The 17,083-nt window shown below is 46.6% G+C and overlaps 1 protein-coding gene across 2 annotated transcripts in view; it reads right to left on the bottom strand.

Moving 5' to 3' along the window:
- Nucleotides 1–17,083, bottom strand: part of ADGRA2 (adhesion G protein-coupled receptor A2) — a 123,166-nt gene that overhangs the window by 29,713 nt on the left and 76,370 nt on the right. For both annotated transcript variants that reach the window (XM_028708517.2, XM_077919701.1), the window contains 6 exons: nt 11,241–11,312; nt 8,599–8,670; nt 7,115–7,186; nt 4,643–4,806; nt 3,641–3,854; nt 1,025–1,189 (listed from right to left, as the gene is read on the bottom strand). In XM_028708517.2, coding sequence (XP_028564350.2) covers nt 1,025–1,189; nt 3,641–3,854; nt 4,643–4,806; nt 7,115–7,186; nt 8,599–8,670; nt 11,241–11,312 — 759 coding nt within the window. The remainder of the gene's footprint in view (nt 1–1,024; nt 1,190–3,640; nt 3,855–4,642; nt 4,807–7,114; nt 7,187–8,598; nt 8,671–11,240; nt 11,313–17,083) is intronic.

Here is a 17,083-nt window from a genome sequence, read left to right as displayed (position 1 = left end):
TCAATATGGAACTCCTCTGTCACCACATTGTTCACTAAAACAAAGACTTTTTAAAGTTACCCTATTACAGTATTATTTTTTTGTTACGCTGGCTTTCCTTGCAACTCCACCAGGAAGACAGGAGAGGGCGGACGAGAGAAAGCCCAACAATATTAATTTAAGCAGTTCCTGCTTGCAGCCTTCTTAAGGAAATCATCCCTGAGTGCTCACTGGAAGGACAGATCCTGAAGCTGAGGCTACAATACTTTGGCCACCTCAAGAGAAGAGAAGACTCCCTGGAAAGGACCCTGATGTTGGGAAAGATAGAGGGCACAAGGAGAAGGGGACGATGGAGGACGAGATGGTTGGGCAGTGTTCTCGAAGCTACAAACATGAGTCTGACCAAACTGCGGGAGGCAGTGGAAGACAGGAGTGCCTGGCGTGCTCTGGTCCAGGGGGTCACAAAGAGTCGGACACGACTAAACGACTAAACAACAACAAGAACAACAGCTTGCAGCCTAGGAAATCACCCTGACATAATACCCCTTGCACATTACAGAAGGGCGAGGTTCTAGCTTCTAGGTAATGGCAATACTGATAGGAACCAGACTGGTATTTCAGAGGTTGGGATCATAATAGTAAAAGTCTGTTTGTCATTCAGCCACAACTTTCATTCTTCTTTTGAAAGTTTCCTAAAACTGGGCTCATTAAATAGCCCTACATTATATAGAGTTAAAAAAGATCTCCCCTGCAATGGTACTTGGGACCACATCAGCCCTGGCAGTTGCCTCGGCCACCATGCAAACACACCAGATGAGATACCAGTTCTCCGCATTTGATTTAGCGCATCCCTTCTTTCGTCCATCATGCAATCATGAAGTCTAGAAACCTGACTTAAAAATAACAGCAATGGGAGCTGGTGTTCCTTACACACGGTCTCATGGAACCGGGTCCGGCACATATCAGCCTGGCTCGCTCCAAGTCTTAACTCAGGCCCTGCCATTCCAAGGCCCTCTCTGGTCCAGATCCCCATAGACTCTCCTACCTGAAGTCTCCACGGTTGTTGGTGACGCGCTCAGCTGGGCAGTATGAGGCCGACGTCTCCAGCACAACTATTTCGACCTTCTTGCTAACGTTGCCCTGAGCAGTGGAGATGGTGCACTCCCAGTCGCCGCTGGCTGAGACATGGATGTTGGACAGGATAAGCTCGCTGGGGACAGAAAGGGCTTTTAGAAACCATACGAGACTGAATGGTTGATAGCTTTTAGGAAACAGGTATGAGGGATTTCACAACTTTCAAATTCCAAAAATGAGGGATGCTAAAAATCTAAAACGTGACTTAGGAATTCAAAAGGCTTAGTATAATTAATATAATTTAGCTTTGCTTGGTAAGTAAAACGTGTGTAAAATCACTAAAAATGATTGTCAAGTACTTGCAGTTATATTATATATTAGTATTATTGGGTTTTGTTTTCATTTAGCATTACCTGACATTTTCTGAATGTAAAATTAAAATTCTTTGGTTTTTTGAAAGCAGTTTCTGTGCTTTTTCATGAAAACGTAGACTTACCAAGCTACATGTTGTCCAATCACAAAAATATTATCGGATTTGAATTCCTCACACTCAAAAGAAATATATTTTTTAAGACCCCTCACTGAAGAAATGTGCAAAAATTAAGTTTCACCCCCTAAAATGCAGGGGAATAACTTCCTATCTACTTTTGGTCCAAACTTCTAACGTTTCTTTCACACTGTAGAGCCTGTTGTATTCTGGAACTGTGGCTTTTTGATCAATATGCCACCCCAAATTTAGCTTTTTCATCAATATGCTGCTATGTCACACTAAAGTTACTGTAAAATGGCAGGGAAGAACTGTATGCTGGGATACCACCCCAAATTGAGTCATGTGAAATTACAATGCGAAACTACCACAATTTTCCAAGTTAACAAGGTTGCAAATTGATTTTGTTTTTGTTTTCTCTGGAAACAATTAACACAGAAATGAGTGCTAAACGTCTTCTAGATTCCACTAGATTTTCAGGAACGGCTTTTATATCATGTGAAAGATCACATAAAATGTGGAAATTATCAGGTGAGAAAACAACAGGAAAAGAGAATTAAGTGCTGTCTGAATACAGTCTAACTTAGTCTGCAATTAAATTTGTGTTTTCTGAAAAAATGTGTGTACTGAAAACACAGCCATCCTTTGAGACTTCTCCAAATGTTTCAATGCAGCTCTCCAGTCAAGTAAGGTGGTAAAAAATGCATATACTGGGGTAAAGTATGCATGAAAATTAATATACAGCATATGACTGAAAATAACATACAAAAATGCATGATAATAGGGGGTATTGCTTGCTGAAATTAGTCAAAACCACATACAAAAATGTTTTATTAGGAGAAATTCACACAAATATGCTGACAGATTTCCACGACGATTTTTTTTTTTTTAAAGTCACAAATAGTTGTGGAAATGTGGAGAACTGAATTTAAGACTGGGAATGTTAGAAACATGAAGAACTGAAATAGAGAGATTTGTCCATCCCTCTTAAAGGTTAACAAATTTATTATGGCACAGCTTTTCATGGATTCAAGCCCATGAAACTTTGCATCTGATAATGATAGCTTGTGCCATGATAAATTTGTTAGCAAGTTTCTCAGGTGCCTCAGGAACGCTTTTGATTGCTTTTTGCTTTGTTGTAAGTGACAAACCTTTTCGTAGCAAACGTATTTGTTGCAAGAGGCAAAGTTTTTGTCTGCTGCAAGACTGGGAACAACAACACGTTAAAATAGTGTGATTAGCTGTGATTCCTCTGTTGTAGGGACTTGGGTTAGATAGCCGTTGGGTCCCTTCCAACACTACAATTCTATGATTCAGAATATTTTCAAAATCTTGGGAGATTTTTTATTTGGGAAAAAAAAGGGGGGGGGAAGGATTTACCTGGCATAGAAATGATCACAATGTTGGCAGCAAGTGGGTCTCCCCAGTGCCAGATTTACATATAAGCTAAACAAGCTATAGCTTAGGGACCCACTCTCTTGGGGGCCCCCAAAAAATTTAAAGGGAAAAAAACCTGGATGTACATTTCCAAAATATAAGATAAAGATAAAAATAAAATAAAACCTACATACAGCAACAGTGTTTTGTGTTGTGTAGGCTCCTATTTGTTATGTGCAAATGGCTTTAGATACCTATTAGGTCCATAAATTACCATATAGCATATATTCAACACAAAAAAAACAGCGACAATTTGTTGTTGACAAAGGACAGCTGGACATATAAAGGGTCCCATTACCTTCAGTAGCTTAGGACCTCATCAAACCTAAATCCGGCCCTGGGTCTCCCTGGGGAGTGATACCCAAAAAATGAGGTGCTGCAACTTAGAATATTCTCTCTTGATTCTTTGCCTGTTACCTGTCTAACCTTGGATGGGATTAGACTTCCATGCAACCTGTCAAACCCTGAACTGCTTATTTGTCCTGATCTGTATCCTTCCCAAGGAACTTTGGGAACTACAGCTCACCTCTCAACAGAGCTGCAATTCCTAGCACCCTTCACAAACTACAGTTCCCATGATGCTTGTGGGGAAGTCATGTGTTTTAACTGTATGGCGCAGACGTGAAGTTTCTCCCTTTCCCCAAGGCAGCAAAGCCCCAGTACCTTGTGATGAAGGTGCAGTCGTGGACGAGGCTCTCTTCCAGGATGATGCCATTCCGTTCATCCCCCTGCACCAAGGCACGGTTGTGGTACCACAAAATGTGTGTGCTGTTGTCCAGGTAGCTGGCTGTGCACTGGAAAGGGAGGCGATCGCCTTGGAAGACCACTTGCCGCAAGGAGGGGATCAGCAGGTGGGTGTGCAGCTCTGGGGTCCCTTCTGCGGGAGGGAGAGTGAGATCCTACTCAGGTTGTGTAGGGAGGGAGAAAAGGGTGCTGAGACCAAGACGCCAACTTGCACACAGGTGCCTCTAACACAGTTATGTCTTGCACTTAAGGTGGAAAAGTGATAATCAGAAGTTTACATAAAGGAAAGCTCATTTAGGCAACCAATTATAATTACATAGACTGAGCAAATTTCCCTCTGCTTCTGTCAGCTATGGAGAGTGTTATGTACTGAGCTGAATCCTAGAACAACAGAATCCAGAATGCAGACGTCTGATTGGTCCGCAGGAGCCACCCAATCCAGCTCCAGGTGGAAGTGAATGAGCGACCTGATTGGCCTGCAGGAGCAGTCAATCAGGCTTCTGGAGGAGGTGAATCCGCAACCTGATTGGCCTACAGGAGCAGCCCGGAATTAGCCAATCACATGGTGCCCATTGTGTAAACAATGTATATATAGCGAGACGTTTTGGGGAAAGTTTCATTCATTGCTACTATGAGCTGAATAAAGGGCATGAAATTCACACTCGACTCCAAGAAAAATACTATTTAGAAAGGGAAGCCGAGGGGTGCCCAAAGTGCCTCAACGAGGCCTGCGCATGAACTGAGCTTGCTCTGTTACGGCAGGATGCTGCCCGTTTTCAGGGTTGGAAGGAAAGTGGGATGGTGTGTTCTGCAAGACGACGTGGCTGGCGAGCTGGAACAGGGCCACTCCCACCCTGCACAGGTTCCTGTCAGTCCCACTAGTAAATAAACACACCCTGCCCGTCCAGCCGGGGGCCTCACCGCAGCGCATCTGGCTCTCCCGAATGTTGCGTAGCAGCTTCCCGTGCAGGCTGCCAGGGTAGATGCACAGTGTCTTGTCGGAGATCTGGACGGAGCGGTTTTTGGACCAGGCTGAGACCCAGCGCATGTTGCAGTCGCACGTCAGGTATTCGGTGGCAAAGTCACTGGAAGGGAAGGAAGAGAGCCACATGCTGGGATTAAGCAGAATTGTCGTGCGGGGAAAGGGGTTGAAGAAGACAACAAGAGGAGGCCTATGTAAAGAGCTCTGTGTGGAGTGAGCTCTTCTACCTCAAAGATCGGATGGGTAGCGAACAGTCATACCTCTTGTTACGTTCGGTTCAGGTTATGTCTTTTCAGGTTGTGTCCCGCGGCGACTCGGAAGTACCAGAAAGGGTTACTTCCGGGTTTCGCCGCTCGCGCATGCGCAGATGCGCAAAATGACATCATGCGCAGAAGCAGCGAATCGCAACCCGTGTGTGCGCAGACGCGGGTTGCGTTCCTTTCAGGTTGCGAATGGGGCTCCGGAATGGATCCTGTTCGCAACCAGAGGTACCACTGTATTCTGCTTTCAGAATTCCAACCTGGTCCAACCAGAATTTGCGTATGTGTGTGTGCACTTTTCTTTGATGAATGCTTTGGGGGGGCATTTGCGGGGGTGGGGTGGGGTTGAGAACTGCATCGCAGAATTTTGATAGGTGTGAACCTTGAAGGGAAGCTGTGTTTTGCCTTGTGTATTAGTTTGCGAAGCATGAACTGTGGAGGTATGCATTAAAATGAGAACTAAATGGATTTCTCCCCACCCCTTCCCTACTTTGGAGTTGATAATGGCTCTAAGAAACGGCAAGTAAGGAAGCTCAGCACTGCCAGTGGTGCCCACACATCGGCTGCTGAACCATCTTGTCTCTCTCCCCCCTGGTAAGTTGTTTATGTTGCAATTACTCTGTTTTTCAGGTTTTTATATTACGTGGCACAATATTTAAATAATTATAATGACCGCTCCCCGCTTAAAACGGGGGGCGCCCTTTGCGTGGACGTGTGCAGCCCCTAGATCTGGAGCGGCTCCAACAGCATAGGCTTGGCCTTGCCTTCCCTCAGGTGGGATACCTGGAGGTCTCCGCCTACCTCAGTCAGCTGTCCAATCCCACCTGGGGGAAGCGTTGCCAAGGAGACCAGGCCAGGTAGGGGAGGGATTAGCTGCCCACACAATAGAGGGAGGATCTTACCTGGGAATCCTCACTTGGCTCCAGAGCTTCTCCCACCCTCAGTTAATGTCTTATTTTGCAGGTTAACTTTTCTTCACAAGTATGCGGGCGCTGCTATGTTAAGGTCGCTGTTAAAGGGCCGGAAAGGAATTTCCCTGCATTGGCAGGTTTCGCCTTTCCCGTAGCAAAACGTCACAACTTTGGCGGTATCAGGCCTTGGGCGGAATCCTTTAGTCCATCTTCCTCTTTGCGGCGGCGATACCAGGGTTCCCCGTTAAAGGGGTTTCTGAAGGGAGGCTTTGACCGTACGCCGAAAGGTCGTCATTGCTCTCCCCTGCGGCGGCGGCATAACGGGGGCGGCTGTCTCTGCTTGAACATATGTTCTCCAGAGCCAGCCCATCCCCCCCACACACACTGGATAACCCTGAAGCTCCCTAGGTCCCCGGCTGGGGACTGGGGAGGGAGAACGCCCAATGCCTGAGCCAAGGTCTACCCACATTTGAAATTTAATAAAGTTGTGGCCAATTTAATCCCATAGCACGTTGTCTGGAGTCGTTATTCCACATGACGGGGGGACCGCGCGGGATCTGGGGACTCCGCCTGTCCACGCAATAAAATGGCTATGAAGAATTCTCTTCCCCCTGTGTTGTATTTGCAACATTTTAGACATGTTCTGCTTTCTCCTAGCTAGTGCTTCCATTGCCATTATGAAAATGGGTTTAGGCGCCCATCAGTTTACCATTGTACTATCAATAGGGCTGATTCTGCTTCACAGGAAAGCTGAGCGACCATCTATGGCAACACAGTTCAAAAGATGTCCACCACAGTGGAGGCAACACATGAGTTCAGGCTCCCATTCTCCACTCCTTGCAGAAGCTGAAAGCATGTCCCCGTGACTTCAGAGACAACCACAAGAGGTTCTGAGGAACGCCCTCATCTTGCATGGGGAAGGGGGATGCTCTCATCCTCTCAGCCCCACCCTGCTTAGGACAGCAAAATAGCATGATCTGGCACCAGCCATGACTCACATTCAACCCAATCCCAGCACCAAATGCTTAAACAGCGATTCTCAACCTGTGGGTCCCCAGATGTTGTTGGACTACAACTCCCATCATCCCTGAGCTCTGACCTTGCTAGCTAGTGTTGATGGGAGTTGTAGTTCAACAACATCTGGGGACCCACAGGTTGAGAAAGGCTGGCTTAAGACGAAACTCAGTTGCCTCTTCCCTGCCTGCCCCTTCTTTCAACATGCAGGAGAGGATATACTCACAGAACTTTCAGAGACAGCAGCTCATCAAAGACCCCACTCTGGATGCTGGAGAAAATATTCCCTGACATATTCCTGTGGAAGAGGAGAATGAACAAGTCGTTTGAGTGGGCCAGAGTTGGCCAAGCATGCTCTTTCACTTGATGGCATGACGGGAACATGATTTCTGTTACAGTGTTGGCGTTTGCACGTTCTGGACAGGGATAGCCTAGCTCTGCTCACCTCAAGGTTAGATTACTGTGATATGTTATATGTGGGGCTGCCTTTGAAGACAGTTCTGACACTGCAGTTAGTGCAGAATTTAGTGGCCAGATTGTGGACTGGGAATAGGAGGACTGATCAAATAACAATGATCCTAGCACAACTGCATTGGCTGCCAGTTCATTTCCAGACTCAATTCAAAGTGCTGTTTTTGACCTATAAAGGACCTTAATACCATAGGGACTGCTTCTCCCCACATGAGCCTAGCCAGGCCCTGAGTTCATCATCTGAGGCCCTTCTTCATGTACCCCTTCTGATGGAGCTGCAGAACGTGGTGGCTCCTTGGCTGCGAAATGTTCTTCCAAAACTGCCACCATCATTACCAGTTTTGAATAACCAGGGCATTCCTGTTCACCCAAACATTTGGGGCTTGACTGAGTCACAGGGTATGATTATATCCAAGCTTGAATTGGTGTTCCTTTTTTGTGGGGTGGGGTAGGATTTGTTCTTTTTATGCTATTGCAAGATGAATGCTTCTAGTTAATTAAAGTTTTTTTAAATTCATTTTTATATATTTGCTAAATTTTGTATTATGTATGCTTTTATAATAGTAAGTTGCTTTGAGGCATTTTTGCAGCAAGCAACAAATAAATGGAACATAACATGTGTTTTATCATATGGGCCGTAGCTTGGAATTGCTGGTCACCATCCTCTTTGAAAGGAAGTCCTCCTCATAAGCAGCAATTCAGTATTGTCTGGCTCAATGTAACCAAAGAGTCAAGAACCTAAGAAGAGCCCCGTTGGTTCAGGCGAAAGGCCCACCTAGTCTACCATCCTTGTTCTCACAGTGACCAACCAGATGTCAGTGGAAACCCCAGAATCAAGATCTGAGCACAGCAGCACTCACCCCACCTGGGATTCCCAGCAACTCGTATTCCTAGACCCACTGCCTCCGACAGCAGAGTGAGAACATAGCCATTGCAGCTAGCAGTTATAATAGAAGACCAAAGCACAACATTTTGCAACTTGCATGGACAGGAGGTATCTATGACAGCAGGGGTAGACAACCTGGTGCCCTCCAGATGTTGTTGAACTCCAACCTTCATCTACCCTAGAAAATATGTGGTCAGAGATTATGGTCATTGTAGTCCAGCAACAACTGGAGTGCACGAAGTTGGCCACTTCTGCTTGGCAGCCAAGGAATCGGTCTGCTGAGCAAAGATTCAGTCACTAACACAAATGCGGAAGACTTTGGGCCAAAGGACACCCGCACCACGAATACTCACAAGCGGATGAGGCTGACCAATCCCTGGAAGATGCCAGAGCTGAGACACCCAATGCGGTTGTTGGAGAGGTCCCTGTTGAATAATCAGAGGAGGCAAAAGAGCCGTGAGAGGACTGTGGAAGCCACGGGCAATGCCAGGAGGAAATGCAGCCCACAGGACCCAGAGGTCAAACTAAAAGGGGCATGATGGCTCAGTGAGTAGCCCATGGGCAAATAGCAGCCGCTGCCATGTCATCCTGATGTTTTGCAAGCTGTCTTCTCCAGGATATCTGCTTTTTTTCAGTGGTGTCCAAACTTTCTTCAAAGAGGGTCAGTTTTCATGAAGTGAAGGGCCATGAGGGCTGACCAAAGGGCCAATCAAAGTTGCTGACCTTTCTTTAGAATTGAAGTTGTCAAGGTTTTTTTAAGGGCAGGATTAAACCGACCAGCGGGGCAGATTAGGCCACAAAACCAACTTTGGACATGCCTACTGCTTAGCAGGGACGCGGGTGGCACTGTGGGTTAAACCACAGAGCCTAGGACTTGCCGATCAGAAGGTCGGCGGTTCGAATCCCTGTGACAGGGTGAGCTCCTGTTGCTCGGTCCCTGCTCCTGCCAACCTAGCAATTCGAAAGCACGTCAGAGTGCAAGTAGATAAATAGGTACCGCTCCAGCAGGAAGGTAAACGGCGTTTCCGTGTGCTGCTCTGGTTCGCCAGAAGCGGCTTAGTCATGCTGGCCACATGACCCAGAAGCTGTATGCCGGCTCCCTTGGCCAATAAAGCGAGATGAGTGCTGCAACCCCAGTGTCGGCCACGACTGGACCTAATGGTCAGGGGACCCTTTACTGCTTAGCAACATGGAGAGGGTGTGAGAAATGATGTCACTGGTGGTGGATTGTGTTGAGCATGAGAATCTAGGTCTCTTCAGGAGCCATTCCTCTACACCTGGGTGTGCTGTCCTCACTCACTCTTCTCACAAAGGGGCTTATAAGCCTCCCCATATTTGGGAAACCATGTGGAGACATTGGGGGTGGCGCTCATGTAGTTGGAATACTGTGTACAGGAATAAAACTGGAACGATTTGTTCTCGTGTGCTAGCATCAATTGAGATTCTAGCTGGGAACTCACTGGATGGTCAGAGTGATGTTGGCAGCAGCAGATAGGAGGAGATCTACCATGGCAATTCATGGGGGTGAAACGACGATTGAATGGAAGACAGGGGCCATGCCAGAGATGGCCAAGGGTGGAAGAGAACAGCCCTTTGACATTTACTTTCTCCCTCCCTGCCATAGTCTCCAGTGACAGAACAGGTAGACAAACTGAAGTGGGTTCAGAGAACAGCAGCAAAGATGGCCAGGGATATGGAAAGCAGCGCCCTGATGTTTTATGACATGGTAATATATACCGTATTCTTCTCTCTATAACATGCAGATTTTTTCTCCTAAAAAGGAAGGGGAAATGTCTGTGCGTGTTATTGAGCAAATGTGTGGTCCCTGGAGCCGAATGGCGCGAGTGGAGGCAAAAAAAATCAGGCAAAAATCAAATCGCGCGTCTCGGAGAAGGGAAACCTGAAAAGAGGAAGCGGCTGCTTTCCTGCATTCTGCCTCAGGGTCTTACTGCCCACCCTCCTCTGTTTCCTTGCTGTGTTTGCTCAAACGGAACAAAGAGCAGGGAAAGCCCCTCCCCTCCAGGCAAGAAGAGGGGAAAGCAGAGCGTCCTTCCTTCTAATTCCTCTCGGTGCTCCAGCTGGAAAACATGCAGGTGGGAGAGAGAGAGAGAGCGAGCGAGCGAGCTGGCTGGCTTGGGTGGGGGGAAACTTTTGCCTTCCTTTCCTCCCTCCCGTTATACCCCTCTCCTGTATTCTTAGCCAGCTGCTTCTCTGCACACCCCTCTCGTGCTCCTTGTCCCTTCTGTGTTTTTCCTTCCCTCTCCACTTAAAATGTGGTTATGAAGCATGGATCCACATGGATCCTCAGGATCTTTGCATTGGGTCAGCCCAAATTCACCATCAGATCACATGTCTGTGGCCACAGCATGAAGCACAAAAATGATACATCCACTGTTTCATTCAGAATGTTTTCCCCCTTGTTTTCCTCCTCTAAAAACGATGTGCGTGTTATGGTCAGGTGCGTGTTATAGAGCGAAAAATACGGTAAATACTTTTTGATATACTTTATATAAATAAATACTTTAAATGCTTAAAGGGATAAATCTAATCTCATAGACAAGAGTTTGAAGGAAGTAATGGAGGAGGGAAGACTGGAGGGGGGAAAAAGCATGGTAACATTCTTCAAATACACAAATGGTTGCCGCGAAAGGCTTGTTCACGCATCATAGGTACAAGCTGTCTCTACACATGTGCAACTGTTTGTGTGAAACAGCATACACTTGTTCATTGGCACAGCTCAATTACTGTGCCCACTGATAAAGGAATGTGCGCATCAGCATGTTGCATGAGAAAAACTGTACACGGGTACAGATATATTTGATTGTACACTCATTGAAGATCACGTGGGGAGGGCAAAGGTTTGTTCTCTGCTGACCCAAAAGGCAAGATTGGATCTAAGGGGCTTAAATTCCAAGAGGCAGTTTCAGCTGAACATTAGGAAAAACTAATGGGCTGCTCTGGAGTTGGGAGGGAGGGCTTTGAGAGTGGTACTTACAAGCGCTTCAGGTCCGAGAGGCCTAGAAAAGCTCCAGGCTGGATGATGCTAATCAAGTTGTTCTTCAGGTCTCTGGAAAAAAAGGAGGAAGCCACAAAAAGGTGTTAGGAAGGATCTGAGTGCCATGTTCCCGATGGGAACATTCTTACTGAGGACTGGGTGAAATTCCTCACTCCGTATCACTGCAACCAGGCTGCGCCCAGTGGTGGACCAGAAAGCAAGGAAGCCAACTGTAGCAGAGCTGGAACCAATGACAGGAGGAGCCAACTAACTCAAGTATTGTCCCCATCCTTCTCCCTGCTGTTTCCTAAAAGGGCAAAACTGAGACTGAGGAGGAAGCTGGCAGCCAGGCCCCTCTTGGTCTGGCTTAAGAAGGCAGGCAGACGGAGTCTGGCAGACTTAGGCTGGGGGGCCATTCACCCAAACGGACCAGTCTCCACAGGCTATGCCAACATTTTCTGTATATACATATATCTAGCCATTCTAATCAACCAAGTGGTTTTAAAAACAATTATTACAGATTAAAGCCCATATAACTTCCCCCCTTCCAGTGGGTGGTTGTCTCTTGTTTGCTATGTCTAGAGTGCCATGATTTGTGATTTTGTTTCTTTCACTTTTTATTTTTCCTGGCAAAAAGGGGAGATGACAACTGCATTTTTAAATGAATGAATGAATGAATGAATGAATGAATTCAATCTTTGAAGTGCTCCCCCTCCTGGCCCATGACAAAAAGCAACTATTTTTAAAAAAAATTAAGGAGAGCCCTGTTGGTTCAGACCAAAGTCCTTGTGCAGCTTAGCAGCATGTATCACACAGAAGCCCAAGCTGCCTATGGGTTACTCAGGAGGAGGACACAAGAACGTGCTGTTCTTCCCCTGCAACTGGTGATTCAGAATCATGACGCTTCGGATTCTGGCAGTAACATATAACCAGAATGACTAGTAGCCATTGATAGCTTATCAGTCATGAATTTATCTAATCTCCCTCTAAGGTCAGTAGCATCTTATGGTAGCAAATCTGGCTCTCTGTCTGCCTGTCTCATTCATACTGTATGTGTGTGTGATTATTATTTTTTTTGGGGGGGGGAGGTGGGTGGATGAGCAAAATAAAACACTGAAAATGGTGGAGGTAGCAAGCCAGTTTCCCACGAATTAATCAGAAGAATGGTGCGAGTACATTTTGCCACATATCTCAGGTTCTACAAACACTGGAAACCTTGGGCCATACCCAATCAACTTGTACTCATAGTACAGTAGACTCCTTGAAAACGATGGGCCTAAGTTAGCCATGCATATTCATATCATTAGGATTACTCTGGGCAGGACTAGCGTTGGATAGAATCATAGAGTTGGAAGGGATCCCAATGGCCATCTACTTTAACCTCCTCCATGGCAGGAATCCTGCCCACAGCCATCCCTGGGTGGGCTCAAACCACCAATGTTCTGATTGACAGACAAACACACTGCCCCATTGATAACCCTCTGTGTGTGTGTGTTTAAAAAAAATTAAGGTAGGAGTCCGTGGGTTATAGTTCGTCCAGAGGGGATAGGTCTTCCTTCCCTTGCTCCCCACAGACACGTGTGTGTGTGTGTGTGTGTGTGTGTGTGTGTGACACACAGTGCTCTCATCACCTCCTATCTCACCATTACCTGTTTCTTTTGCATCAGGAGGGAGAGATGGGGGAAGGGCAAACACTTGTGTAAGGGGGAATTGCAGTTAAGCACACGCTCACTGATCTTCTGGATAAGAAGCCACAGCAACCCCCAGGCTCCTGTTCATCAGACAGCAACTTCCCCCTTCCCTTTCCTTTGCAATATAGTGGTGGATTTCCACCGCACGGAAATTAACTTGATGGGTAGAGCCTAAAGGCGCTCACTACCGTTAACCTCAAACATCAAAGGATGTGTACAGCTTCAGGAGGTTCGTTATTGTTCTGTAATTCATTAAGAGCCCTTGTCTGGGTTCTTCTTGCCCCAGTAATGGTGGCTTCTTCTCACCGCTCAGTGTTTACACTGTGTAATAAAAAAAACAAACAGCACAGACTACTCAGCCCACCCAAGCGCCCAGAAGATCTCGCGTTTTAGCATTATAAGAGAGGGAGGAAAACTTCTGTCTACTTTCTATGCCATGATATAAGAAGTATGTATGAGTGGATCTATCAGCTTTGGGGCATCTCAGTTTTCAATCTTAAATTCTGTTGTCTGAATTGTGACATCATCATCATCATCATCATCATCATCATCATCATCATCATCATCATTATATTTTTAAGTCTTCATGAAAATTCACCAGCATTTTAGTGTGCTTTTTTCCTGGACTAGATGATCTTCTTAGTGACCAGTGATGTCCAAACTTTTTTCAAAGAGGGCCAGATTTGATGAATTGAGGGGCTGAAAGGGCCAACCAAAGTTGTGAACCTTTTTAAAGAATTGAAGTTGTTGAGCTTTTACCCCAAAGTTGTTGAGGTGTTTTTTTTAGGATTGAAGTTGTTGAGATATTTTTTAGGATTTTACTCCAGGAAATCAACTGCCACAGGGTCCGGATTAAACCGATCTGGCCCAATTGCCTTCTAAATCCGGCCTGCAGATGGTCCGGGAATCAGCGTGTTTTTCAATGAGTTGGGCCTGCCTGGTGTTTGTACATGAGTAGGATGTGTCCCTTTATTTAAAATTCATCTCTGGGTTATTTGTGGGGCATAGGAATCCGTTCATATTCCCCCCCCCCAAATATAGTCCAGCCCCCCACAAGGTCTGAGGGACAGTGGACCGGCCCCCTGCTGAAAAAGTCTGCTGGCCCCTGTCTTAGTCCCTTCCAACACTGCAGTTTTATGATTCTATGATACTGCATTTATACCCCCCCCCAAATGCATTGCATTTCCTTCACATTGAAATGAATGGGGTGCAAGAATGCAACAGCAACCTATTTTACATGATGATGAAATTACTTAAACTGACACAGCAGATGGTGATGCAAATACTGTCGTTTTCAGTGGAAGGTTAACTGCAGCAGAATGGGAACAGTGCTGCATGAGGTAAATACAGAGCAGACTAGAAAATGATGCATCCTTATCTCCCTAGTAACGCAGCATGGAATTCAGAGAATTCATGATTACAAAGCTGAGCAAATCCCTCCCATCCATCGCCACCTCAGTGTCTCTAGATTCAGGGCCAAAGTGCAGGCATTTGGCTCTACAAGTTACTCATTTCAGAAACTTGCTAGCGATAAGATCCTCCTTCCAGACATGAACCTACTGCCGTTCTCTCTCCTGCCCCCGAGTCTCTACAGAGTTTTGCAAAAAGAGGAGATGAGCAGAGTCACGCAGACCACATTGTGCACAGCTGCTACCCTAAATCATACTTTAAAGGGGGAAAAGAACAAAAGCAGAAGGAGAAACCATCCCCATAATCCCAAACAGACAGCTGGAGCTAGAAATCAGGGTTGGCAAGCACTAAAAAAGCTCTTCTTCAAATGCTGCCTGCCCTGCCTCCCAAACGTCTGTGCTGGGAAAGCCGTTTTCCCTGAGATCATAGAGAGCCACATCATTCAACATTCCTCAGAGGGAAACAGGGGCGTGCTTGTAGCATCCTGGACTAAGGATCATTACCCAAGTTCACCACTCCATAGTTGCATGGAAGTGGGACCTTAACAAAAGGGTGCGGCACAGAGTGCTGACATTCAGGGTCCTAACCAGTCAGTCTGCCCATTTCCAGGAGACTCCATTCCACCACTACTCCTTTTCCTCTTTGCTTGCAACGATCAGGCAGCAACTCCCATCAACCCCAGAAAGTGTGGGCAATGGTATGGGGTGATAGGATTCAGAGTCCAACCACATCTGAAAGGCCACAGGCTCCCCACCCCCATTTTTAATGCATGCAGAATAGACCTATTTTCACCTCCTAAACATGTCCGCTGGACATCTGTGAGCCTTTGTGGATGGCCTTGCTGGCCCTGACCCTGATCTCCCCTCTGTAGTTGCCGTATTTGGGGCCAGGGAAGAATTTGCCTGCAGACAAATTGGGCTGGACTGGGTTTTTTGCCTACCTCATAGCAACAGTCACAACTTGCTGGTGGAAAAAGGCAGTGGGTCACATCCTTAGTCTAACATAAAGTTTGGGGGGGGGTAAGGAGCTCCACACACCCCTCTTTATAATCAAAGTAAGAAAAGGGGAATATCAGATCAACTTGCTGAGAAATATCCAGCCCAGTCTTTCCTTCTTGTACTTGAATCAGAAGACAGGTGTAGGACCTATCAAAGCCCACCTGAAACGTGATGTCTAGCTGCCACTGTTGCTACTATTCCTCAGAGGCCACAGAGGTAAAATACTACCTTACTGGCAAAATAGATGCTTGGGGAAAGGACATCAATAGGAGCAACTCAGGGTGGAACGGGTCTTTGACAGTCCAGTGGAGAATCCCTCCTTGCCCATTCCTAAGGATGGAACCACACACTGCACAATTCTCATGGGCCATGCAAAGGGGATCAAGGAGAACTGTTCAAATGCCACAAGCTGCCTCAGGGCAAAGTTGTTTCTTCAGCTGGGACTATCTCATAAGCATGTGATAACTCTGAATGAAGGGCCCTTGTCAATGCAGCCACAATAGACCTCTGTCTGGAGTTCAGCTTGGAGGAAGCTCAAAGGCTTTCATTAGCTCCACTTCAAAAGATCCGGTGGCTAAATCACAGATGCAGGAGTCCATTATGGAGCTGCCAGAGCCATGGTTTAAGGGCGTTGCTCACAGCCTCTGCAGCGACAGGAGCAATAGGAAGGCTTCTCCCCATTTGACAGGTGGAAATAGATAGCCTTGTTTGATGACACACTTCTGCTGTGTCCAGAAAGCAAGGGTCCAAGCGATGTCCCCTTTGCCCTACTCCATTCCAAGGGGAAACCCACTGTTTACAAGAGAGCAGAACTAATGGCAATCCAGGGAAATATAATTTACTGTTTGCTCCAGTTGGGTGCTAAAGAGTGGTTCTCTCCAGAGGAATGCAAAAAGCGTTTCCATGTGGAAGATCCCAGGTTCAATTCTACCATCCCCAGGCACGGCTGGGAGAGAACATCTTTGCATACAGTGCTCTGGAGGGTTACTGCCAGTCAGAGCGGACAATGCTGAGCTAAATGGACCAGTGGTCTGAGGTTAAGGCATCCAGGTCCCAGACCATTTTGGGGTTGAATGGAGCTCAGAAACAAACAAGCAACTAGTGTAGCTCACTCAAAATTGGCACAGTAGCGTCAAAACTCCTTGCGCCCATCAGTATCCTGGCTGCAATATTTTGCCCCATGTAGCATTTCAAAGCAATTTAAGGCAGCTCCATACATTAGATTAAACATGGATGTACAAATAACATAAGCATCTCTCTCTCTCTCTCTGAACACCCATACACAAGCACCTGTCTGAACCAGCAGAGCTCACAACAGCCACATAAAGACTTGAGTACACACTCTCTGGCAGCCTTCCTCACCCCTCCAGATGTTGTTGGGACCCCCAACTCCAGTCACCTTGGGCCATGCAGACAGGGAATGATGGGAGTTGGAGTCCCAACAGTGACTTGAGGACACCAGGTCAGGGAAGGCAGCTCTGTGGGAAACTCTGATATAACCCCTGTGTCCATACAGAAATCATGCTTGCTGTGTTAATGGTGGCACTGCCCTGTGTTTTCAATGGATCTGACTCCACTGGGGTTAAAACAGCAGTCTCTGGAAATTTAGCAGTCCCTGCTTAAGCATGGGAGGGGGGTATGGTTGCATCTTTGGAAGGGCCATGTCTCACTGGGAGAGCATCTGTTTTGTGTCCAGGTCCAAGCCTGGCCATCTCCAGCTAGGGTGGGAAAAGACCTCTGCCTG

Source organism: Podarcis muralis, chromosome 15 (genome assembly GCF_964188315.1).
Source record: "Podarcis muralis chromosome 15, rPodMur119.hap1.1, whole genome shotgun sequence".
NCBI lineage: Eukaryota > Metazoa > Chordata > Lepidosauria > Squamata > Lacertidae > Podarcis > Podarcis muralis.
The sequence above is the reverse complement of the archived record's forward strand: the minus strand, read 5'-3'. Positions and strand labels throughout refer to the sequence as shown.